Source organism: Tamandua tetradactyla, chromosome 16 (assembly GCF_023851605.1).
Source record: "Tamandua tetradactyla isolate mTamTet1 chromosome 16, mTamTet1.pri, whole genome shotgun sequence".
Taxonomy (NCBI): domain Eukaryota; kingdom Metazoa; phylum Chordata; class Mammalia; order Pilosa; family Myrmecophagidae; genus Tamandua; species Tamandua tetradactyla.
The window spans coordinates 10,012,050-10,038,053 of NC_135342.1; the positions used below are offsets into that span (position 1 = coordinate 10,012,050).

The 26,004-nt window shown below is 60.1% G+C and overlaps 2 protein-coding genes across 2 annotated transcripts; one reads left to right on the forward strand and one right to left on the reverse strand.

Annotated features, from left to right (window-relative positions):
* Positions 1–778: 778 nt before the first annotated feature.
* On the forward strand, positions 779–8,120 carry VSIG10L (V-set and immunoglobulin domain containing 10 like). Its single transcript, XM_077131081.1, has 10 exons — positions 779–907; positions 988–1,854; positions 2,227–2,520; positions 2,622–2,906; positions 3,588–3,842; positions 4,307–4,585; positions 4,688–4,984; positions 6,226–6,339; positions 6,536–6,696; positions 7,232–8,120. Exons 1-10 carry the CDS (start codon positions 868–870, stop codon positions 7,301–7,303), a joined length of 2,664 nt encoding a protein of 887 aa, XP_076987196.1. The 5' UTR covers positions 779–867; the 3' UTR covers positions 7,304–8,120.
* A 1,202-nt stretch (positions 8,121–9,322) lies between these two features.
* Positions 9,323–25,437, reverse strand: IGLON5 (IgLON family member 5). Its single transcript, XM_077131011.1, has 8 exons — positions 25,359–25,437; positions 16,997–17,075; positions 16,150–16,382; positions 14,296–14,415; positions 13,073–13,207; positions 12,806–12,926; positions 12,187–12,341; positions 9,323–10,916 (listed from the first exon to the last, which is right to left on the reverse strand). The coding sequence occupies exons 1-8, from the start codon at positions 25,435–25,437 to the stop codon at positions 10,828–10,830; spliced, it is 1,011 nt and encodes a 336-aa protein (XP_076987126.1). The 3' UTR covers positions 9,323–10,827.
* Between the last annotated feature and the right edge of the window lie 567 nt (positions 25,438–26,004).

A 26,004-nucleotide genomic window follows, 5' to 3' on the forward strand; every position in this document is an offset into this window, starting at 1 on the left:
GGCAGCGGGATGGGGGGCACCTAGGCCCTGCTGGGCCTGGAAGATCTGTTGAGGAGCTTGGGATTTTCTCCTGAGGGTGCGGGGAACCATGGAGGGCCATGAGCAGTGGGGAGGTGGGCCAGCTCTGGGTGTAGAAAGACCCCCAGGGGCCACGTGCTTCAGACTGGAGGGAAGAGGCGGGGCAGGAGAGGCCTGAGCTGGGGCTTGGGCAGAAGGGATGGTGCAGAGAGGGTAGGGCCCAGGTTTGGTAACTGGCAGTGGTGAGGGGGATGGAAGGAGTGAGGAGGCTCCCGGGCACCCAGCCTGGCGACTGCATGGACAGGATGGAGAACCAAGGAGGGGGCGGGGCAGAGAGGGGCCCAGGGTCATGGAAGTGCCACTGTAGGTCTCAGGAGACACAGCCAGGCTGGAGAGAGTGACTTGAGGCTTGGCCCTCGGAGCAGAGGGGCAGGGTTGGATGTTGGCGTTGGAGGCTGGAGGCAGGTCAGCGAGGACTGGGGAGGAGGAGTCCTGAGCTGAGGCCGAGGTCACCTCCTCCAGGAAGTCTTCCGGGCTTACCCCCCCCCCCCAGGTTTGCCACCCAGTTTCCAGCTGGCACTCAGTTCTCCCCGTCTTTACCCTGGGGGGTGGGGTGTGCAGGGGTCAGGCCGTACCTCTGGTCAGACAGGGGGTAGCTGATGTGAAGGCGAGTGGGGTGAGGTGGGCAGCTCAGCCATCAGGTCTGGGTGGGGATCCTGGCACCTCCTGCCTGGTCTGGCTCCCTTCCCCGCCCAGGAAGCTACCAGTCCAGTTGGACTTGTCTGACCCAGGAGGGACAGGTGAGGGCCCGAGTCTTGCTCCAGTGTCCTCTCAGGCACAGCTGGCGCCATGCACTCCCGACTTGCCCTGCCACTCCTCCTGCTGCTGGGTAAGTTCCCCACCTGCCCCTTCCCTGCCAGCCCCCTCCCCAGAAGCCTCCCCAGCACTCTCCCGTGCTCTCCTCTGCAGCCTCCAGAGCAGGGCTCCTTGCCCTCAGTGTCTCTTCCGGAGCTCAGCGAACCAGCTTCTCCTCTGCCGCCACCTCTGACCCAGAAAGCTCTTCCCAGGGCCGGGGTTCGAAAGTTCCCACTACCAAAGCCCCTAGTTGGAAGTTTCCGCAGCAGTCTCCAAGCCCAGACATGTCTGTCGGAATCCCCAATTCCCAGCGGTCTCCTGAAGCCCTGAGTTCAAACCATGCATCTGGGTCCCTCTGGTCAGATGTGTCTCCTCAGAGCCCGGATTTGAAATTCCCTGCCCAGAGCATGGATCCTACCGTCTCTGAAATCCTTGATTCCGAAGTACCACTTGACACCTTGGGCTCTCAAGTGCCTGCCCAAAGCCCCAAGCCTTCCCTATCAGTTAAGACTCCAGCTCCAAATGCTTCTGTGCGGGACACCGAACTATCTGTTGAGGCTGCAGGTTCAAAATTCTCCCCCCAGGAGCTGGATCTTAAATTATCAGCCCAGAGACCCAACAACCAAGGATCTGCCGAGGCCCACCCAGCAGCAGGCTTCCCCCAGCAGGTGGCGGGTCCTCTCGCCGTGCTGGTGGGGACCACCATCCGCCTCCCCCTGGTGCCAGCCCCTGGCCCCGGACCCCCGGCCCCACTGGTGGTCTGGCGCCGGGGCTCCACTGTGCTGGCAGCTGGGGGTCTGGGGCCGGGGGCCCCACTGATCAGCCTGGACCCTGCTCACCGGGACCGCCTGAGATTTGACCAGGCTGGAGGGGGCCTGGAACTCGCGTCTGCCCAGCTGGGCGATGCTGGGGTCTACACAGCTGAGGTTATCCGGGCTGGGGGCTCCCGGAAGACTCGGGAGTTCACGGTGGGTGTGTATGGTAAGTGGGCCCTGGGGTGCAGAGAGCAGGCTGCAGGGGCCGTTTGACTCTGGGTGGCTCTTGGGCAAGGCACTGTGCTATTCCTTCTTCGGAGGTTTGCTCTGAGGAAGAGGTCCTGGATAGGGGTCCCGATGGGGATCCCTTGGGGGGAGGAGAAGAGGGGCTGGGGGCCAAGACACAGGGGGCTTGAGAGGATTTGGACCTGGGAAGAATCGAGATTCCAGGCTATCCGGGGAGAGAGCCTGGGGGGCTGGACTCTTGGGCCCTAGAGGCCCACACTCCACCTGGGGTACAGGGTCCTGGATCTCAGGGACGAAGTGGCCGGGCCCCGATTCCGAGGCCGGTCCCCGAGCCCGATCCCCCTTTCTGCAGAGCCCCTGCCCCAGCTGTCGGTGCAGCCCCAGGCCCCGGAGACGGAGGAGGGGGCGGCCGAGCTCCGGCTGCTCTGCGTGGGCTGGGGCCCGGGTCGCGGCGAGCTAAGCTGGACCCGGGACGGGCGGGTCCTGGAGGCGGCGGACCCCGAGGGAGCCGAGCCGGCCCGGGTCCGCGCGGAGGGCAACCAGCTGCTGATCGCGCGGCCGGTGCGCAGCGACCACGCCCGGTACACTTGCCGCGTGCGCAGCCCCTTCGGCCACACGGAGGCCGCGACCGACGTCAGCGTCTTCTGTGAGTGGGACGCGGGCAGGGGTCTCGGGGCCCAGAGTCCTGGGCCCCTGGGCAGGAAGGGCTGAGGCCCAGGCTCCCACCCGCCCTCCCCTTCCACCCAGACGGCCCGGACTCGCCGGTCATCACGGTCGCCTCGGACCGCGACACTGCCCCAGCGCTCTACGTCTCCGCGGGCAGCAACGTGACCCTGCGCTGCAGCGCCGCCTCGCGGCCGCCCGCCGACATCGCGTGGAGCCTGGCGGACCCGACCGAGGCCGCGGTGCCCGCGGGGCCGCGTCTCCTGTTGCCCACGGTCGGCCCCGGCCACGCCGGCGCCTATGCCTGCCTCGCCGCCAACCCGCGCACGGGCCGCCGCCGCCGCTCGGTGCTCAACCTCACTGTGGCGGGTGAGGGGGCGGGGCGGGGCGGGGACGGAGGGCGGGGCCACGCGGGAGAGGCGGGCTGCCCGGAGAAAGGGGCGGGGAGGCGGAGGGGGGCGGGGCTGGCGGGGACGAGAAACGGGGAGGGGGCGGGGCCAGCAGGGCGGGGTGGAGATACCAGTGAGGAGCGTGGCTACCCAGGAGGGGCGGAGATTCCCTGAAGAAGCGGCAGGGCGCCTGGGCGGTGGGCGGGGCCTACATCGTGGGCGGAGATTCCTGGGCAAGGAGCAGTCTCCGCAAAGTAAGCCTCGGAGTTTCACCGCAGAGTGGGCCTCTTGGCAAAGGGGCGGAACCACAAGGAAAAGGGACAGGGTCATCCTGAAAAGGGGCGGGTTCCGCAGGGAAGGGCGGAGATACCTGGGGAAAGGGGAGGTGTCAGCAAGGCAAGGCTACTGGAGCAGTCACCAAGGAGGGGGAGGAGAAGCCTGGCAAAGTGGTGGTACTAGGAAGGAAGGGGCTGGTCTACATTTGGAAGGGAGTGTACGAAAATTTGCGCCTCGGGCTGTCCCCTCAGAAGTGGAGTTTCTGGGGCAAAGGGGCGGGGACAGATGGGGAAGAGGCGGGGTCACTTGCCGGAGAGGCGGGGCTAGGAGAGATAGGGGATGGTTCCGCACTTGTCCCTATCTTTCCCTTCCCTCCCCACCGCAGATCTGCCCCCCGGGTCCCCACAGTGCTCAGTCGAAGGGGGTCCCGGGGACCGCAGCCTCCGCTTCCGCTGCTCGTGGCCCGGCGGGGTCCCCGCCGCCTCCCTGCATTTCCAGGGTCTTCCCGAGGGCGTCAGCGCCGGACCGGCACCCTCGGAGCTCCTGGCGGCCGTCCCCGCCCACCCGCGGCTCAGCGGCGTCCCCGTCACGTGCCTCGCTCGCCACCTGGTCTCCACGCGCTCCTGCACCGTCACCCCGGGTGCGAGGGGGCGGGTTTCTTTCCTGTTTCCCCAGGGGAGGGGCCTTTACTTTGGTCATTTAGGACTTCGGAAGGGCGGGGCGGGGGCTGGGGGCGGGGCGCCTTCCTTTCCTTTGACCCCTGAGAAGGATCAAGGATTTTCCTACGCCTTAGGGAGAGGGAAAGGATAAGGTTTCTTTACTGGACCCAGGAAAAGGGGTGACACCTTTTTTTCAGAGCTATGAATGGTTGAGAATGATATGAGTTTCCAAGCTCGGGGCTTGTGCTCAGTAAGCAGTTGTTGAAGAAATCCAATAATGAATGAATGCATTGATGAATGAGAATGAGGAAATAAGCAGTTTTGCCTCATTTAGCCAAGGTGCTGGGACTTCAGCAACATGTGGTGTGCTAAAGGGTCTGGGCACTGGTTCTCTGAAACCTGGGTGGAGTTTTGACTTTCTTGGTTGGGTTTCTGCCCCCTGCAGAGGCCCCCCGAGAGGTGTTGATGCATCCAAGGGTGGAGGAGACGCGGTCCGGGGTGGCAGAGGTAGTGCTGGAGGCCTCTGGCTGTCCCCCACCCTCACAGGCATCCTGGGCCCGGGAAGGACGGCCTCTGGCTCCACGTGTGGGGAGTCGCCTGCGGCTCAGCCAGGATGGGCGGAGGCTCCACCTTGGCAACTTCAGCCTGGATTGGGACCTGGGGAACTACTCTGTGCTGTGCAGTGGGGCACTGGGTGCTGGGGGCGACCAGGTCACCCTCATTGGTGAGCCCCCTCCCTTCCCAGAACCCAAACTCTCAGCCCCCAGTCCCTTGCCCCCACCTCTCTAGGACCCAGGGATCCAGCCCTGCCCCTGCCTCCCCCCAGGACCCTCCATCTCCTCCTGGAGGCTGCAGAGAGCCCTGGATGCGGCTGTGCTGACATGGGATGTGGAGCGTGGAGCCCTCATCAGCAGCTTTGAGGTCCAGGCCCGGCTGGAGGGGCCTGACCTCGGCAGAGCCACCACCTACAAGGATTGGGTCTCCTTGCTCATTCTTGGGTCTCAGGAGCGGTCAGCTGTGGTGCCCCTCCCTCCTCGGAGCCCCGGGACCTGGGCTTTGCGTATCCTGCCCACACTGTATGGCCAGCCTGGGACCCCATCACAGAGCCGGGTCTACCAGGCCGGTGAGTTGGGGCTGCTGGCACATTCTCCCTGCCTTCTTCATAGCACTCCGGCCAACCATCCTCAACCTTTGTGGTTGCATTCTCTTTCTCTCCCCAACCTCTAAATATTGGAGTGTTCCAGAGTTCAGGCCCCTTTTCTACCTGTAATTCTCTTCCATAAACTATGGTCCAAGTTCTAGGGCTTTATATATCATTGATATGCAAATAACCCCCAAATGTCCTACCTCACCTTGAACTCCAGACTTGCGAAGCCAACTCCTTATCTGACATCTTCACTCAGATGTCTCCTTGGCATCTTAATCTCTACATGTCCAAAATGGGCCTCTTGATGTTTTCCCTGCAAACTGCACCCCACCCTCCGACACCCCAGCTTCCCCATCTTGGCACCTGATCAAGCCACCCCAACATCCCAGTCATCAATCTGCAAGTCCTGTCAATCTTCCTTCCAAAATGTCTTAATCCTTCCACCACCATTCCACCACCCCTAGTGAAACGTCCCATCCTCTCTCACATGCCTGCAACAGCCATTTCTCTGGTCTCTCTAAACCTCCCTCCCATGCCCGGTTGCCCTTCTACAATCCTTTCTGTGAGTAGGAACCAAAGCTATGTAAATCACATGGTGCTGTTGCCCTATTTGACAGCCTTCCACGATTCTCACAAGCCCTGTCTCTTCCTCCATGGCCCTACCTCTCTCTCCCCTCACTCCCCATCCTCCATTCACACGGGCCTTCTTTTCTCCATTCCCTCTGCTTGGAACACCTTTCCCCAAGGTCTAGCAATCCTGGCTCCTTGTTTTCCAGGTCTCCGCTCCAATGTTACTTCCTCACGGACCTTCCCTCACCATCTCCCACCCACCCCCTCTCCTTTCCAAAGGTACCCTCCCTTTCCCTTAGTTCTATCACAGCACGCTTTTTCCTTCTCTGCTCAATTAGCAATTACATTATTTATTTGCACATTTACTCCTGGCTTCCCTCCTAGAATTATCCTCACGAGGGCAGGTATCCTGCCTGTTTTACCCACCGATGGCTCTTGAGCTCCCAGCGGAGTGCCAGGAACGCCGCAGTCACTCAGTAAATGAACTGAGAGGGCTGGGGTCCCAGATTCCAGGGTCCTGAGGTAGGAAGGGCAGGGGTCCCGGACGCCTGAGTCCCCGAAGGAAGGATGCGTCAGGGGCTTAGGTCCAGCCCTGGCTGGCTCCTGCCCGCCACCTCTCACCTGTCCCGGTCTCTGGTCTCTTCTAGGTCCCACCCTGGGCCCCGGGGCCATCGCGGGCATCGTCCTAGGCTCCCTCCTGGGCCTGGCGCTCCTGGCAGCTCTTCTCCTCCTGTGCCTCTGCTGCCTGTGCAGACTCCGGGGTGAGAGCGGGTCCGCCGGGGGTGGCCCCAGCCAGGTGCCGGGGGAAAACCCGGCTGAACCCATCAGCGCAGTCCCGGGCCACCTCGTTGTCCCACTCGCAGCCAATCAGAGTAGGGATCCGCCTCCATTGGCTGGGCCCGCGTGTACGAGCAGCCAATCACGTCACGCGTGTCTCTTCCGCCCTGTCTTTCTCAGGAGCCTCCTCTAAGAAGCAGCGTCCGCAGCTGCCCGGCTCCTTGGCCCCTGCGGTGCCCTCTCCCGAGAAGAAGACGCGAAAGTTGACTCCAGTCCAGACTCCACGGCCTCCGCCCTCCAAAGTCCCGCCGGAGGACCCTAGCCCGGCCGGACCCCAGGCGGTGAGTGAGGGCGCCCCGATTTCCTTCGGGAATGGGGGCGGCACGTTTTGTTTCTTGGTCAGAGAGATGAGATATTGCGAATTGTCTTCGTCCAGTTTCACTTTTTGGCTTACAATGTAGGTGAAGCTTTACTTCTCTCTCTCCCCTCCCCGCCTTTTAGTAAAGTTGGACAGGAGTCCCCCCAGCCCCCAACTTTTCTGTCTATTCAAAGAAGAGTGAATTCCAGTTTTCCCTCAAAGAGGGTGGGGTGGGACTTCCTCCCCACCCCATAAAAATCGGGCAAGACACTCGTTTTCTCTACGAAGAGGGCTGAAATTTCCCCTTTTCACCATAAAACTTGGGTCACTGACTGTCTTATCTCGCCCCAGAGGCAGCCAGCCACTTTCCCCCTTTCTAAATGAAGGGATCCCAGCTTTTTTTCTGAATGAAAATTTCGGGGTAAAAGAAAAAGTTGGAAAACATAAGCAGGTAAGCTGTGTCACCTCTGGGGAAACCCCTGGGGTCAACCCTCACCCCCACCCCCCCTCTCTTCCAGGTCTCAGGCCCCTGTCCAGTCTTTTCCCCAGGTGGGGTGCCAAGGACCGTGCGGGCGGCCACGCAGGTGTGACAGTGGCCTGTCAAGTCAGGACGTTCTGGGGTGCAACTTCCTGTTTCGCCCCCGCAGCAGGCAAGGCCTTCCTGTCCTGTTATAACTCAAGGTTGGACCCCAAAAGTGGGACATCCTGGCTCTCTCACCCCAGAAGATGACTCTCCCTTTGTTTATGCAACCAAGGGGGTGTGACTTGTGGGCTGGGGGAGATTCCTGCTGGCAGCTTGCACAATCCCAGGCACGCAAGATGGGCTGGCCTGGTGGCAGAAAGTCAGGACCCATGGCACTGCTCAGAGTTGGAGAGGGAGCCTGGCTGTCTTCGCAGAAAAGGTCTCCCAACACCCACTTTTTCCTCCTCTAGGACGGGCTTCCTCCAGCTCCCAGAGTCTACATCTTAAAACAGATCAGATCACGACCCTCCTCTCTTTCAACCCTTCCATGGTGCCTCCTCTCCCACACATTCCCTCGTCCTACTCCAAGTAGCACATCCCTTCTCTTAGTTCTGTGAATGGGTGCCATGTTATTTTGCCTGCAGAACTTTGGCCCTGGAGTTCACACTGCCTTGAACCCTTCCATTGACCTAGTATGATTCATTTTTCAAGTTCAAGGGTACCACTACCATTTTCATAGACCCTTCCTAAACCCTCCTTGGGCATGGATTAGGTCTGGGAGTCCCTGAAGCACCTGCTTCTCATCTGTCATGGTAATTACTTGCCTAGCTCTGATATTCTCTCTAAGTGGAAGGTTTCAGGAAAGCAGAGACCATATCATTATCCCCAGCACTTACCACACAGTCTGGCACACAGGAGGCAACCAATAAATAATTGTTAATTGATCAGATGTATTGGTGCCAGTGTAGGGTTGGGCTTTCTGGTGCTCTCCCCAGCATGATGAGTTTTCCTTTTCTTGGCTGGATTTCTCATTGGGAATTTAGTGAGTGTGTCAATAAGGATGCTTTTGGCTGCAAGGTACAGAATATGTGGTGGCAAGAAGTATGGAAGTTAGTGGTTTGGAGTTGGTCCAGCAACTCAGTTACCCCATCAAGGACCTGGACCCTTTGCATCCTTCTGCTCTGCTACCCTGATTGGGTTAGTAGATTGTCTACAGGCTTGTGGACCCAAGGTTATAAGATAGCTGCTGTAGCTCCAGGCATCACAACTGTATCCTAAGACAGGAAGCCTACCAGCAAACTTCCCTCTCATTGGCCAAAACTGGCCACATAGCTGCAGGAGAGGCTGCAAAACAAGCTATCTCAACCTGTGTCACAGGAGGGGGATCTGCCAAGAAATAAAAAAAGGGAAAGCAAATAACTAAAGTGTGGGCACCCAGTGTCTGTCTCAGGAAAGAAAAGCATGTGAGGGATTCTGGTTACATATTGAGATGGAAGAGGCCCTTGGGGAAATAGAGCTCGCAGATCTTTGTGGAAAGGGGAGGGCTCGGGTCCTGAGTGCGTGGACCTTACATATCTCTTCTTCTATATCAGTTAAGTTTTCGTTTCTTTTTTGACTGCCGACTGAAAACCTAAACAAGTTAGCTTAAATGTAGCAGGGACTCTGTCACTCACAGAAGTGAAGGCAGGCATCAGGCAAACTCTGATGCAGGTGCTCAACTGATATCATCACGGACTCAGTATTTCTGTCCCCTCCACATTCCAAAGTCTTTCTGTCATTCTCCAGCTTCACGGGTTTCCTCCCCTACTCCCCGCACCGCCACCACCACCACAATCCCCAAAGACACAGCTTTTCTTTCTGCAGAGTATCAGCTGCATCACCCAGTCAGAGCACAAGCACCCACAAAGTTTGTTTGTGATTCCAAACAAGCCCTGGGGTTCATTTTCTCTCTTCAGCCTGACTGGGTCTATGTCCCTCTCTGGACCAATCCTGTTGTTGGCTTAAGCCGATCAGGGGGCCACCTCTGGGTCTAGGGTTAATGCCAAATCCACCAAAGAGAAAGTAGGGGGAGGAATGATGCCAAAGAGGCACCATGGGATGCCTGCCCCCTTGCCCTCCCTGCTAAGAAACCGGTGCCTGCAGGCAGAGACTTTGGAAAAAGGCGTTTATTGGTGAGGTGGTCTCAACACTCCCTATGAATCGGAACACACAGCCCCCAGGGCCCCCCACCCCTCTCCCTTCGGCCCCGCCCCCGCCCCTCCCTGTCCCCCGGACCCTGGGAATGGAAGACAATGTGGGATGGGGCCCGTGCCCCCGTCTGAGGTACAGTCACTGCCCCGCGCCCCCGCCTCTGCACTGCCCTCTTCCCCACCAGGCTGTGGGTGGAGTGGGGTGGGGTGGGTGTTTGTAGAGGGTCTCCCAGGAGTCGGAGCCGGTGATGTGGCATCTGCGCGTCAGCTCAGGATGTCAGGTGATGCCTGTCTCTCCTGCACCTTGGGCCCTGCGTGGCAGGGTGGGCGTGTTCCTACAGTCAGAGCCCGGCGACAGCCTCTCCACGCCCCTTCCCTACCCCACAGCAGCCCGCCCTCGGAGGAACCACAGCTGGTCACCGCAGCTACTTCTGGTCACGGTCGCTGGTGTGTGTGTCTGAGTGTGTGTAAGACGGTTGGGTCAGCCTTTGGGAGGGACAGTTGTGGAGAAGCTGGGGCATGACAGGCGGGCGAGGCCCCCCACCCCCGCCTGGGCAGCTGCAGGGGCTCCAGGGGGGCAGCTGGCTGGCCCTGCACGTGGCCATGGCAGTGGGGGGTGGGGGGGGCAGGGCAAAGCACTGAACAGACAGGCGGCGATAGCCACCAGTCTGACAGTCAGATGGAAGCACCGATTGGCCCAGGAGGGGGCCAGAAAGTTCAGGGTGGAGAGGGACAGGGAAAGTGGGAAGGTCTGAGGCTGCTGAGGGAGCAAGGGGGGCCTCTGGTCACAGGTAGCGGGTGATTGACAGCAGAGATGGAGACCCCTCCCCTCCGTGCCTATTCACAAAGGCCGAATGACAGCTCGGCAGGAGAGTGTCACACCTGTCCCCACTCCCACCCTGCCTGGGAGACACCTTTCAACAGGCAGGGGAGGGGGTCGGCATGCGTGCATATATTGAGGAAGCAGAGAGCCTGGCAGACTCTTCACAGCTGCTGCCACAAAGCCCCCTGTACCTACCTCCAGCCCAAGGTGAGAGGGACCAGGGTTGGGGGACAGAAGATGTGGGGCTGCGGGGGAGGGCGGCCTGCTGAACCCCTGTCCCCCCACCCACACTCACTCACACACACACACACACACACACACACACACACACACACACGATCCAGTCCACAGCCTGAGCTAAGAGAGGGGTGTGGGGTGGCCGGGGTGGGTCACAGTCGGAAAAGTGAACGGGTGACGAGAATGGCTGTAGAAAGATGCATAATTTTGCGTTATCCCTCACAGTGATGGGTTCTCTAAAGATCTTCCTTCCTTCTCCTCCTCCTCTTCCTCTCCTCTTCCTTGGCGGCCAAGGGTTCTTCGGCCCCCTCGAGACCCACGGCGCTTGCTCCCCCTTGCTGTCTTGTTCCCGGCCCCAGGCCCCCGCCCTGGTGGGGGGAGGCCAGCCGCGCTGGATTGCTCCTACATCCTCCACCACAGCCAGCCCAGGACGGAGAGGAGGGTCAGGGGTCCTGGGGGTCTCGGGGCAGAGTTTTCCAGGGATCCGGGGCCTGGGGGAAGACAAAGGGTCACCGAGCGAGAACTGGGTAGGGGAGACGCCACGCATGTCTCTCCCGGGTGCCCTGTCTCTGTGTGGGTCTCCGAGGGTCTCTGGGGCCCTCACCCGGTGTGTCAGCTTTTCTGACTTCTCCGGGGCCTCTGTTGGGAGCTGCAGTTATGCCCCTGGGCTCTCTGTGCCACTCCATCTCTTTCTTATCTCCCCGCCCCTCTTGGATCCTCGACTTCCCCTGACTCAGCCTGGGATTCTCAGTGTTCATTTTTCTATCTATCCAAAATTTCCACCAAGCATCTCAACATACCAAAACTGCGCTATCGACTTTTCTCCCCTAAAACTGGCGAGCCCCCCTATGTCTCCATTTCAGAAAGTGACCTCCCCATCCTCCCAGCTGCCCAAGCAAAAGCCTCGGAACCTCCTCTAACTTGGCTTCACTCTTTCCTCGCTCCTCCATCTCGAAGAGCCTTTCAGATGGACTTTGTCTCACCTCTGTGATCTGGGTGGGGGCGTCAACACCCCCTCCCCAGGACTGCAGCAGCTCCTCCCTGATTTCCCTGCCTTCCTTTTCTTCCCCAAAGCCCAATCCTCAAACAGCAGCTAAAGTGATCTCTCCAGAAGCATACACCAGATGTCATTCCCAGCTAAACAGCCTCTTGGGAACTCACCCTGCAGTACAACAAAACCCAACCCCCTCAGCATCTCCTACAGGGTCTGCACCGCCTGGTCTCCACCTTCCACCTGAACTGGTGTCCCTGGATGCTCTGGTCACGCCAGTCTCCTTGCTGAGCCTCTGCAGATGCAGCTTCCTCTGCCCGCAATCTTCCCCCTCCCCGAGCTTGCCACGACTGACTTCTCTCCATTCAGGGCTCAGTGCAAACGTTCTCTCCTTCGGGAACCCTCTGATGAGCTTACCCAACGCCGCCATTCCCAATCCTCTCTAATGTTTATTTTCTTCGAGGCCCTTCCGGATCTCCAAAGTTATGTATTTGTTTATTTACGCGTGACTGTGTTTGCTTGTTATTTATTCACGTATGCGGCTACCTGTTTCTCGTTTGGCCGGCCCAACGCCCGGCCCTAGTGGGCGCTCAATACGATCTGCTGAATGGATCGATTTCTTGCTTCAGAGTCTCAGCGTCCCTTTCTTTCCTAAGGCCAGCTGTCAGTCTGCGGGGCAGTAGTCCCGGAGTCTCTGCCTCCCTGTCCCACCCACCGCCCAGGCCCCGCCCCGCCCCGGCCCCGCCCCTCCCGCTGTCGCGCGGACGCACGCAGGAGCCGCATGGAGGCGCTGGAGGCTCCGAGCCGGTTGGCTGCGCGGCACGTGTAGTTGCCGTAGTGCCGGGCGCTCACGTTGGCGAAGAGAAGCATCGAGCGGGTGCGCTCCGTCTGCACCTTCAGGCCCTCGGCCGCGCCGCTGCTCAGCCTGCGGGGCGCTGGGGTCAGGGCGCGGGGGGGGCGCCGAGCCCAGCCCGCGGAGACCCCGCTTCCTGCCCCCCACCCCGCCACCTGCCCCCCACCCCGCCACCTCCCAGGTCCTCGGGTCCTAGCGCCCGGCGGATCCCGGGCCGCGCCACCGCCGCGCCTCTCCGGGGACTCCGGATCCTCAAGGACCCTGGGCTCCCCCGGCGTGCGCCCCCAAGCTCCAGGGGCGCCCGGAGCCTGCCGGACCCAGCCCCGCCACAACCCCAGCTCGGGTCCCCGACCCCAAGTCTGCTTGGCCGGGGAGCCCGGGCCCCGCATTCAGCCTGCAAAGACCCCGTGTTCCCCCCAGGGGCCCAGCGGACCTCGTCACCGAAAAGCAATAGCTTCCGGCCCCGCAGCTCTCGGGCCCCAGGCCGCGGCTCCCTTCCGCCCGCCGCCCGCAGTGGCGCCCGGGGGTGTGCTCACAGCCTGTCATCCTTGTACCACTGGAAATCCGCGGGGGGCACCGCCATGGCTTCGCAGCGCAGGAGGGCGGCCCGGCCCGGGGCCGTGCGGGCGCTGGTCACGTCAGTGATGGTCGGAGGGTCTGGCGAGGGGCGAGGGGTGGTGAATTCTACCCGGCCTGTGCGGACTAAGGGACCCCGGGCCCCAGCCCCTCCTCCCTGCCGGCCTCCTCCCCCGGACTCAGGGCTCCCCCCCCCCTTTCGAGCCCAGCGCCTGGGAGGGGCTCACAGTTGACGGTGACCAGCACGCGGCGGCTGTCGGGCGCGGAGTTGACCCCGTTGTGTGTCATGCACTCGTATTCCCCGGCCTGGCCTCGCTGGATGTCGGAAATCTCCAGGATCTCGCCCTCCGAGGTGAAGCCATCTGTGGGGGAAGGGGAGAGGGGCGGGGCCGGACACAAACACTTAACACGGGACAACACGGGCACAACACGGACACACATCAGCGGGGCGGGCACTGAGGGGCCGGAGAGCCCGGGTCAGTGGGACCGGGAGGGGCTCGTGGGGCCTGGGAGATCCTGCGAGGACGGGGGGTCGGGGGTGGGGGGTGGGGGGCGGGTGTACTTCAATCTTGGCGTTAAGTGACTGGAACCCAGTGGGGGAGGACCCTAGGATTTCAGGGTTCGGGGCATCCAGGGATGTGGGGTCTGGTGAAGCAGGGCCAGTGGGGAGGGTCTCAGGATCTTGGATCTTGGGCCTCAGAAGATCCAGGAAATACAGACGCAGCTGGGGAGGGTGCAGAGTTCAGGGTCTGGGGTCTGATGACAGAACACCGGGCTCAGAAGACCCTCGGGTCTTGCCGGGGTTGCGAGCTTTAAGGCACCAGGGGTCCAGGATCTCAAGACGGGGGTGGGGGGTGGGGTGGTGGGGAGGTTGTGGCTTTGGGGTTGGTGGTGGTGGCAGGAGGGGAGGAGTCCAGGGCTCTGAGAGCTGGAACTGGGAGGAGGACCTAAGGACTGGCCCGTCACCCTCCAAACACCTAGGGAATGAAGGTCCAGGGGTCTTGGGGCGGGGGGGTCAGGTAACCTGTGGAGTCTGGGATGTCGCCCTCAGGCCCTGGACACAATGGGGACAGCCTAGAGAGTGGTTACTAAATGTGAGCACAGAGCAGTCACCTGAAACCGACTGCGGGGGGGCGACAGTGCTGGGTGAGAGCGCCAGGCCCCTGGCCCTGGAAACGAGGACAAGAGGGGCCATGGCTTAAGAGTGCAGCACAGGACCTAGCTGCAGGGGCTCGGAATCCAGGAGGGTCTTCTGAGGGTGGGGAGGAGCAGGGCCAGCCCCAAGGGCCCCTGAAGATCTGGGTTCCGGTGGTGAAATAACTGGATCAGAGCGAGACAGATCATTGGAAGAGTTGGGGGTATTAGGAATGAGGGGGAAGGGGAATTGAGCCTAGGGGTGTGGGGAATGAGGGACCCGGATATGGAGGTGGGGAACGGGTGGGGTCCTCACCTCGGAGCTGCCGCCAGGTGACCGTGGGCTCCGGCCGCCCCACGGCCAGACACAGCAGGTTCACACTGCCGCCCTCGTTCACCACCACGGGCGAGGAGATGTTCACGATGCGGGCAGGGACTGCGGGGTGGGGGTGCACGCTTAGTGAGAGGCTGGGGTCCCCAGCCCCTCCCCCCTCAGACCCAGGAAACCCCAGCTGACTCGAGCTCTTTCTGCATTTTCCCTGGCCTCTTTGCCCTTTCCCACGGTCTCTGCAAAGGTTCTGCCTCCTTCCCTACCTTCTGGTCTTCTGTCTTCCCCACTGTTTCTGCGTTTCTGCCTCTCCTCCACCTTCTTCTTAACTCAGCTCCTCTATCATCCATGAGGTCTTAATCCCCCCGCCCCACCCCATCACCGTCTATTTTCCCCTATTATTATCAGTAGTAGTATACATTTAACAAATATGTGTATGGTTCTTGCCGTGTGTGACACCCTGTCCCAAGTGCTTTACAGAAATCACCCCGCTAGCCTCCTCTCCTGCCCTTGGGATCAGTTCTAAGGTACCCGTGCTCTCCCCATTTGAACAGTTCTCAAATCGGGACGGCCTTTGGAAGTATTATGTCTGGGTAGGTTTGGCAGAATTTTCTTTTTCCTTCGTAGCAGGACCTAAACTAATGGTGCGTCTTCCACGGGACCATGTCTTAGATTTTTCAAGTTTCAGCCCCTCCCTGTCTTGCACACATGCTGCTCGGACCCTCCCTGCCTGGTGTGGGGTGGGGAGGCTGCTCAGCTGCGGGAGCTGCTCAGCCCAGCCCAGATGGTCTGAGTTGGGGCTTGTGATGACCCCTGCGTGTCTCTCCAAGCACTCCCTCTCTTGCAGACCCACATAAAAAACTTCTTTGGGCGGGAGGTAGGGACAACCATCACCACTATTTCCAAAATTTTTCATCACCCCGAACAGAAACTCTCCATGGGGCAGGAAACCCCTGGTGACCTCTAATCTCTTTTCTGTTGCTATGAATTTGCCTGTTTTAGCTATTTCATATAAGTAGAATCATACACTATTTGTCCTTTTGTGTCTGGTTTATTTCACTCAACACGATGACTTCAGGGTTCATCCATGTTGGAGTGTGGATTACTCACTCCTTTTACAGTCAGATAATACGGGCCTCTACCCATCTTGTTTCTCCATCATCTGTCGGTGGACGCTTGGGTTGCTTCTACCTTCGGGTCGTGAATAATGCCGCTGTGAACACTGGCGTGCACGTATCTATTAGGGCCTCTGTTTTTGGTTCTTTGGGGTAATAGGTCTAGGATGGAATAACTGTTGTATGATAATTTCGTGTCTAACTTTCCAGACGCACGTGTGATGCTGGGCGAGGCAGGCTCTGAGCTCTGTCCCTTGCAGTCCTTTGATCTCTATCATGTCCCTCTCCTGGCTCCTGCCCCTCTGTGGCATCCCCAGACCTTTTGCTCACCCCTCTGAATTCTGGCAGAACCCAGCTGGCCCGGATGGCTGCATCTGCCTGCTGGCTGGCTTTCTCCCCGGCTTCTGCACCTGCTGTTCCTTCCCTGTCACTAGCTTTGCCCAGATAAAAGTCTCTGCTCAGTCGTCATATCCAGGAAGCCCTCTCTGAGCCTTTCCTTCCAAAGTCCGCTTCCAAAGGGCAGACTTCTGCATCTTGCGCATCCCCGGGAACAAAGCCTGCTCGGAGTAGCTGCGGAGTAGCTGCTCAGGGTGGAGTAGCAGCGCTCACGCTCTGCGTGCCCCCCCCCCCCCCCCGCCCTTGAGGAGGCCACGCTGAAGCGTGGTTGTCTGTGAGCCTGTCTGCTGAGCTGACCCCGCGGGGCAGGGGGCTGGGGACGGGGGCTCACCGTGGACGATGAGGTACACCTGGGTGGTGTAGGGCTGGTGGCGCGTCTGGAAGGAGCAGGTGTACAGGCCCTCGTCGCCCAGCCCCACCTGCGTGATGAGGATGGAGAACTCCTCGGGCGTGTTGACCAGCAGCCGCACGCGCGGGTCGCTGGTCCAGCGGTCGTTACCAGCATACAGGATATTGGAGCGGTTCAGCCAGGCCACGCGGGTCACATGCTCGTCGATGAAGCAGCTGAGGGAGGGGGGAAAGGGAGGTGCTTCTCCTTGCAATGGAGCCAGCCCCCAGATTCTCCCACCCAGAAAGTGGCAGGGCGGGAGGGGGGGTGGCCCACCAGGCCCCCAGTTACCGCTGCTGCCCTACGAAGCAGATGTTACTGAGCCCACGTTACAGGGGGATGGATGGAGGCTCAGAGGGGCTGACGTGGGCTCAGGGGTCACGGGGAAAGAGGGTTGGCAGTTCCTGAACTGCTGTGAGCCAGAGACCCAGGGAAGGGATGAAAATCCAGAGGGAGGAGGAAGGAGACCCAGAGAGGGGGACAGAGACCCAGAGAGAGAGAGAGGGGTGGAGGGCATGACCCTGGTATCATTTACTGAGCAGTTCCAAGTGTCCCTTCTCAGCGTTGTGTTTGAACCCGGGCGGCCCCCTGAGGGGTTCTGTCCCCAGCCCCCCAACAGACATGAATGCTCAGGCAGGGGTGGTGCTGGCCCAGAGTTGGCCTGCGGCCCCTCTCCTGGCAGGGAGACCGAGGCTGTCCCGTGGGCAGGGGTTTCCTTTTCTCCCCATCTCACTGGCAGAGGTAGCGAGTGACGCTCTGGAGGGCGCCAGGTCCCCCCGCCCGGGCGTACCTGAGGGTGGCGTTGTCGCCTTCGCACACGGTGTAATTGTCCGCAGGAGAGTTGAACTCGAGGCTCTGGGACAGCAGCCCTGAGGAAGGGGGTGGGGGGCGCTCAGTGCACGAGGTTCCCACCCCCTGGCAGCCCGGAGCCGGTGGAACACGCACACGCATGCACACGCATGCACACAGCACCCTTGAAGACATGCATCCCTCACAACCACTGGCACACCCAGTTGCAGGAGAGCAGACACGCCAAGCACACACACATGCTCTCGCACAGCCTGGCTCTGGCGAAGTCCGACAGGGAGACTCACACAGGTGCATGCTCACAGGTGCACACCCACACACCTCCAAAGACACAGACCACACCCTGCTCATACTGCAGCTATACACACATGCGCAGATACACGTGCACACAGAGATACGCCCATACTGCACACAGATACACAAATACACTTGCACACACACATATCTTCAGACACCAACACACACAGACACACATATATATGTACACAGATATGGCCTATAGACCCGCACAGCTACACATGTACACAGCCGCGCATCCCTACAGATATATCCGTGCACAGATATGCAGAGATACATGTGTACAGACACACGCAACTCCACATGTTCATGAGTGCACACATGTACACCTCTCTATCACAGACATCCATCAAGACATATTTAGACCCACAAAGCCAGTGGCACGCAGATTCTCAGCACATCCACATGGGTACACAGATCTGCACGCACAGTCTCAGACTCACCCAAATACACAGATGCACGCATGGACCCACGTTGTCCTCGGATGCACAAATACACTCTTCTACATGAACAGCCACGCAGATTCGCAGCACCCACGCCTATGCATGTCTGCGCCCACCCCCCCACTCTGTGGGGGAGCCCACTGGCCCACTCCGGCCCATCCCCAGCAGGGCTCCCTCCCCCCACACCTATTCATCTCTCTCTGGACTGGTGCCAGGGAGCGGGGGTTGGGTATGCGGAGGCTGGAGGCGGCTGGGCGGGGGCAGGAAGGAGGCGGGTGACCTTGGATGTCAGGAGGGAGGGCCCTGCCCCCACCCTGGGATGAGGAGCTAATTAATCGAATGAATTAATTGCCCTGCGGCCCCAACAGCTCCCGGAGGCCCTCTCCATCAGCTGCCCCTCAGCATGGGGCTGGGACCCAGCCAGGGCCATGGCTCACGGAGCACTGGGGTCTCCGGGGTCACCCAGGCCCGAGTCACTCCTGGGCTCTGCGAAGCCTGGAATGGAGGGAGGGGCTCAGGTTTCCCCAGCCGAACAGCGGAGGATGCCTGGTGGACACCACCATGCACAGGCCTAGTGACAATAGGACATGGCCAGGGTGCGTATGCACACACAATGCACAACAAGATGTGGCACCCACCCACACACATGCATGTGCACACTCACATACACACACTAACATGCTCACATACACACACACCATATGTACACACACACACACACACTTGCACAATACCATATGTTCACATATGCCCAATGTACACACATGCACAAAACACACTTGTACACATGGCATACAGACATGCACACATGTCTGTACACGGTCACACATGCTTAATTGCATATATGCACACACATACTGTCACACATGCATACACATTCACACAGGTATGCTCACACACGCATATACTAGCACACACATGAATGCACACTCATGTATACATGCATGCACCACATACATGCACACACACGCACATTTGAACAATACCACATGTACACAACACACATTCAATGTACACACTTATGCCCATGCACACACACACTTGTGCATGTGGCACACACACAAAGTTGCAGACAGACCATACGTGTACACATGCATGCACATATGTATAGTCACACATATATGCACACATACAATACCACACGTGCCCACACATGCGCACACACAGGTATGCACAGTCACACACATGCAGGACACACACGTGCGCCTGACACTCACATTCACACTTGTGTATACTGTTAACAGGGTCCAGGAAGACACACAAAGCAGCTCCTGGCCAAGAAACAGTCCCTCATTCTTAGCCACCTGCACAGCTTCAGCCCTGCTCACAGGGACAGACACACACCCAGCAGGAGGCAGTGAGAAAGGACAGCTAGCTGGCCTCAGAAGCATTGCCTGGTCCCACTTGGCACAAAGAGACGGCCCCAGCCAACCACACAGAGGCACCCCCGTCCACAAAAAGACACACCAGCAGCTCGTCCACCCCTGGCGCAGCTGGAAAGTCCACACGCAATTATACATGGTGCCCTGGGGAGTGGCCGCACACATGCGCACACGCACCTGGTGGTCCTCGCTGAGCCCAGGGTGCAGGGCCACGCCCTTCCCGCCCCACCAGGTGGTCCTCACTGAGCTCAGGGTGCAGGGCCACGCCCCTCCCACCCCACCTGGTGGTCCTCGCTGAGCTCAGGGTGCAGGGCCACGCCCCTCCCACCCCACCAGGTGGTCCTCGCTGAGCTCAGGGTGCAGGGCCACGCCCTTCCCGCCCCACCAGGTGGTCCTCGCTGAGCTCAGGGTGCAGGACCACGCCCTTCCCGCCCCACCAGGTGGTCCTCGCTGAGCTCAGGGTGCAGGGCCACGCCCCTCCCACCCCACCAGGTGGTCCTCGCTGAGCTCAGGGTGCAGGGCCACGCCCTTCCCACCCCACCAGGTGGTCCTCGCTGAGCTCAGGGTGCAGGGCCACGCCCTTCCCACCCCACCAGGTGGTCCTCACTGAGCTCAGGGTGCAGGGCCACGCCCCTCCCACCCCACCAGGTGGTCCTCACTGAGCTCAGGGTGCAGGGCCACGCCCCTCCCACCCCACCTGGTGGTCCTCGCTGAGCTCAGGGTGCAGGGCCGTGCCCCTCCCACCCCACGTGGAGAGTCACACACGAAGGGACAACCCATGCATGAACAGTTAGGCCGTCACAGCCTCTCTCGTACAAAGGGGCTGCCCCGGGTCAAGAATCAGCTGCCTGCAGACAGGCTGTCACGTATGATCAGGTCGCAGGTGGTGTGTACAGATGCACAGACACACAGGCACACAGATACCTGGGCCAAAAAGCCATGCCAGATGGTGTCACACCCAGGTCCGAAACACATGCGCACAAAGACCCAATCCGTGTCTGGCCAACGGACAGACAGACAGACACCCCCACAGGATGGTCACCCGTCAGGGCCTCTTGGCCTCGGCACTGCTGACACGTGGACCCCCACTGGGGCGGCGGGTGCACTGTAGGCTCTTCGTTGGCCTCCCTGCCCTCTCCTCACCAGACCCGTCACACCCCCAAGTCAGGACCACCCCAAATGTCTCCAGACACTGCCAGATGTCCCTTGAGGGGTAAAACTGCCAAGAACACCTGTCCCAGCATGGCTCCAGGGCAAGGCTGGGGTTGAAATGGGGGTGGGGGGCTGCCCCAGGTGTTCCCACAGTTTCAGGGGGCCCAGTGCTGTGTGACTGAGCCTCTGATACCAGTGTGGTGTCACCCAAGGGAGCTGGGCCCATAAACTGGGCAGGTGGGGGGCATGGACCGCCCCCCCCCCCCCCGCCACGGGAAGGCAGAACCTTCACCACAGTGCTGGACTGAAGAACTGACAGTCAGATGCACACACTGTTTGCCAGGGGCTTTCTGCTACACAGTGCTGCCCTCGCCCCTCTGCTGCCCGGTCTTCTGTGGCTCCCTAGTACTCCCAGTACCATGTCCCAGCCCCTGAGGCCTGGTGCTCAGCGCTTGGCCTCACTCTCCTCCCCCATGTTCCCTGGCACTTGCCTGGCCAACCATACATTTCCCTTCTCCCCGAACTGCTGCCCCGTGGTTTCTGTAAAAACTCCTTGAGGGCCCGCATTAAAGGATGTCTTTCCAGGAGGCCTTCCCTGAGCTCCACGTGGGTCCCCATGCACCTGGGATGGAGTCATCTGTCTGTCTCCCCGCCAGTCTAGGGCAGGGGTGGGGCTGGGGTGGGGCAGGGGCCACTTGGCATGCCCAGCACTCCCAGCTCAGGGCCTGGCTTGAGCAGTCCTGGAGATGTATGATGAACCACTCGATGTCTCACATGGGACTCTTAACTCCTGCTCTGTGTCTCTATGGATTTGTATGTCATGGGTCTGTTTGTCTGTCTTGCAAAATCCCCAGACTCCAGGCCCAGAGTCCCCTCTGTGCTGTGTGACTTTGAGCCAGTCCTTTCACTCTCTGGGCTTCAGTAAATGTCAATCTATAGGGGGTCAGGCTAGCCATTCCTTTGTTCAGGATGGACCCTCCAGGAGCCCGTGACCTGCTCTGTCCCTTGGCCTGGCTTCTCCTCTGCCACTGCACTGATCACCTGTTTTGTGTGCAGATCTGTCTCCCCCATAAGACTAGAAGTTCCCCGGGGGCAGAGCTGCGGTCTGGCCCATGGGTGGCAGTAGGAAATATTTGTTGAATCAGTGAATATAAATGGATGAATGTGACACACTCCAGTTCTCGAACTCCTACTCATTCTTCAAGGCCCAAACTCAAATGCCCTCTCCTCCAGGACGACCTCCCTGACTCTTTGAGGCAGAGTCTCCCCGCCCTTCCAAATAACCTCCCAATCAGCTGCAACAGTGTTCCTGGGGGGGTCCTCCTCCTTCACAGGAGTTTCCCAAAAGCCTAAATCTTTTCTGTCCCCAGCCCCAGAGCTTTGTCTGGCTTAGGGCAGGGAAGTATTTGTGAAGGGAATGGTCAGCAGAGGCCGGATAACAAAGCCCTGAAGAGCCTGGGTTTGAGGACCAAACGTCTGCCCCACTATTTCCTGTCTGGGTGACTCAGGGCTAATGTAATCCTTGGTTTCCACATCAACAAGAGAAGAATAACAGTTCTTTGCTCCGAGGAATTTAGAGTCCAGGTTGGTGTGGGCCTTATACCCTGATTGATAGGTCAAGGAATGAAAGTTGCATGTAAACGAATTGCCCTAAAAGATAGATTTCTAATAAGCAGAGTGACCTCACCTTGGAGTAAGGGGCATTTGAGTTGGGCCTTGAAGAGTGAGTAGGAGTTCAAGAGTTGGAGCCCTAGGAACCACAGATGAGGAACCCGGGGCTCAGGGAGTATGCGTGAGCTTGCTATGATTGGCCAGTCAGTGGCAAGACCAGAGGCTGTATCTGCGGAGGTTGGGGGGTTGCGGCAGGAAAGGGCTGTCAGAAAAGGCTGTTCCTGGGGTAACTGGCATTGAGGACCCCCCAGACTCAGCCCTGGCTTTGCAAACCTTGGAAGGCTGGGGGATTTCTAATCACTGACATATGGTGCCCGGATGCAGGAGAGAGCCTCTGTTCCACCATGCTGCCCCCCTCATTCACCTCCTTGCTGACCTGCCCATTGGTTCCAGCCTCAGGGCCTTTCCCTCTGCTGTTCCTCAGATGCTGAGAGGCACTTCTTTTCCAGCAGGGCTTAGCTCCACCCCCATCCCCCGCCCCCAGCCCTCTGCGGCGCCTTACCTGACCCCAGGAGCTAAAATGGGCCGCTCGGCCCTGAAATCACCTATTTTCTTTACAACGCTCATCACTCTCTAAATTATCTTCTTTATCTGTTTGTTTGTTGTTGTTGTTTTCTCTCTGCTTTCTAAGATAAAGTATGCTTGAGGGCTCTGACTGCTCTTGCTTGCTCACTGCCCAGCATCTCCCCAGTTCCAGTTCCTAACACAGCCAGCGACTGTGCGCTTAATAAAAATCTGTGAAACGAAGCACTGAAGCAGAACCCTCAGTCTGGACAAACAGGAGCTCAGAGGAACCACGGACAGTGAGTCAGGGGCTGCCCAGCCAGCAAAGGACCTGCCCGCACCACTGGCCACAGCTGAAGCTGCCATTTGATTCTGTTGATTGTTTTTAAATATAAGTGTTGCTACTTTACAAATGAATATATATGTGTGTGTGTGTGAGTGCATGTGCGTGTGTGTAGGCATAAACAATTTGGAAACTAAAAGATCATTATCTACAGATGCCAGGGAGGGATAGTAAAGTGGGAAAAAAGAAAAAGAAGAAGAAAAAAAAACCTGTTGCAAAGAAATGGGTTTATTATGATTCTATTTTGGGGAAAGCATTAGCCCACAAACCAACCCCTTACTGAGCTTGACCTCTGCGGCTGTGAGTTTGCCTGCGTGAGAGAAAGCTGTGGCAGGGTGTGCTCCAGCCGCTGACCTTGCAGGGGGGCCAGCCTGAGGCCGGGCATGGGGTATGTGTGGGGTGACAGGGTTTGCTCCTGCACACACTCCTAGGGGGTTATTTCACTCGAGCATTCCTCGCATAATGTGGAACATCTCAAATGAATACTTGAGAAGTGAGGATACAATTCTGTGTATCTTGCCATGGGCTTTTGTCAGAGCCCACACTGTCAGGGTGTGCCTATGTGTCTTTCTGTCTCCTACGTCTGTTCCAGCTCACTGCACCCCATCCCCCGAAGCCCTCAGCTCTCAGACAGGGAACCGAGAGCCCAGAGATGGCCAGGGATTTGGTCAAGGTCACGGGGCCTCTCCTGGCTCCGCTAGAGCACCCAGGCCAGGCTGGGTGGACAGTGGGGATCTGGGGAGTTCTAAAGAGCAGAAGAGGGAACACGGGAGTTTCTCTGAGGGTTTAAGATGGGGGGAAAGGAGGGAGGGAAAAAGAAGGAAGGAAGGAAAGGGGGAGACAGCAGTGGGGTGGGGGGGGGGAGAGACAAAGGGTAAAAGGAGTGGGGAAGGAAGGAGGGAGGGGAGAGAAGTCCAGAGAAAAAGGATAAGGAGAGACACATGATGGAAAGCCAGAGAGAAGTGAGGGAGGACTCAGGCGTGACCAGGAGGGAAGGAGGAAGAGGAGAGGGAGCCCCACGCGCAGGGTATGACAGTGGGTTCAGTCGGAGAGGCAGAGAGACAGATGTGAAACTGTGCTGAGACCAGCAGGGACAGAGACAGACAAACGGAATGACACAGAGGGAGCACCCGAGAACAGAGACTCAGAGACAGAGAGAGACCTCAAGAGACAAGTGACAGAGACAAAAAGACCGAGACCTAGAGTCAGGCAGTCAGAAAGCCAGACGGTGATTCACTCAGGTCAGGTGGGGAGAAGGCGCTGTCCCGCCACCCAGTGTGTGTGTGTGTGGGTGTGGGCAGCCGCCAGGCGGGGTTGTGTTTGTGTGACCGTGCATGCCCGGTGTGCGTGGGTGGCTGTGGGTGTCGCAGAGTGGCTGGGACTCTATAGGGGGTCTCCGTGTCTGTCGGGGGGCACTTGGTGGCCTCTCACTGTGGGTCCCTGCCTCGGTGGCTCTTGGCTCAGGGCAGGGCCTGGGGAAATCTCCAGAAGCACCAAATTCACCCTGCTCCCTGCCCACCCCCACCCCCCTCTTTCCTTTGGGGCTTCTCCTTGACCCTGCCTGCTGGGGAGACACAAGTTCGCCCTGCATCCTCCTCCTGGAAACTGTCCAAGTCACCCCCTGGCCCCCCGCCCCCATTCCCCATTCACCTTTCAAACCACTCCCCCCAGCTCTGCTCCACCGAAGAACTTCCCCCAGCCCCCTCCCCACTGGAGGGCTGAGATTAACCCTTTGACCCCTGCATTAACCCTTTCCTTCCCTCCTCAAGTGGATCCCCCTCCTTGACCGCCGTTCTCTCATCCTCAGCTCAGGCAGGGTACCCAGACACCCAGCAGGAGTCCCTAACACCTGAACCGCCCACCCAGCACCCCCAGCTTCCCTGATACCCAGCTCCACTCTTCCACATAACTGGTGAGCCCCCAAATACCAACACTTTCTCCCAGCCTGGATGACCCAGACAGGAGCGGCTGAGGGGTGGGGGAAAGGGAGGGAGAGGTCCCCCCCTTTCCTAGCCCTGGCCTGGGACCAAGGTCTCTGCCCAGCCTCCCCTCCTCCTACAGACTCTGGAAAGGCATCCATCCCCCCCACTTCTGCCCAGCCCCCAGGCAAGGACCTCCTGAGGGACCTCTTCAGCAGACACGAAGACCCCCGCCCCAGCATCCCATCACCGCCTCCCCACCTCACCCCGACTCGGTTCAGAGACCCCGCCTGGCGGACCCAGAGGCTGACACCCCCGCACCCACCCACCAAGGCCCCCCCCACCCCAGGCCGGGACCCGATGTCCAGGGTTCTCTCCCCGGCCCCGAGAAGCAGACCTCCGCCCCTGAGCCGGGCTCCGGCCCCGGCACGAGGACCCCCGCACCCCGGCGCCCATCCAGGCACCCGGGGACCCCTGCCGGGTTAGGGCATGCGGCCCCCGCCCCGGGCCCCGACCTTGACGTCCGGGGGTCTCCCCTTGCCCGCCCGGGGCCGCGGCCTTCCCGCCCCCACCCCGCTCCCGCCCGGGGACCCTGGAGTCCCGGCCGAGCCCCCCGCCCCCGGCGCTGCGGTACCTCGGCTGATGACGGCCAGGCCGGCCAGGGCGGCGGCGGCGAGAAGCCGGAGCCGGGCCCCGGGCGCAGGGGGGGGCATCGCGGCAGCGGCGGCGCGCAGGGGAGGGGAAAGGGGGGGCCTGTCCGGGGCGCGCGAGGCCTGGGGGGAGAGGGGGGAGGGGGAGGGGGACCCCGCCTGCGGCTGCACCGGCCCGGGGGGCGGCGGGGGCGGGGGGAGGGGGCTGGGGGGGCGCGACGAGGCGGCCGGAGCTGCTGCAGACCCGGGGAGGGGGGCGGCGCTGACGGGCAGGGAGACCGGCCAATCAGGGGAGGCGGGGGGCCGGGGAGGCGGGGCCGGGGGGGTTGCTTGTTGGAGGGAGAGGCCTTTGTTACTGCGGCCCGGCCCCTACCCCCTCCCGCCCCGGGCGGCCCCCAGCCTTCCCGGTGTGGGTCCCCAGAACCCGGGGTCTGGGACACTTTTCCTGAAACCCAGCTCCCAGCTCCCCAACCTCATCTTCCTCCCTCAGACCCAGGAGTCCCGGGCCCCGCCCCCTCCCCCCTCAGACCCGGGGGTCCAGGCCCCCAGCCCCTCCCCCCCAGACCCCGGGGGTCCAGGCCCGCAGCCCCTCCCCCCTCAGATCCCCGGGGTGCCAGGCCCTCAGCTCCT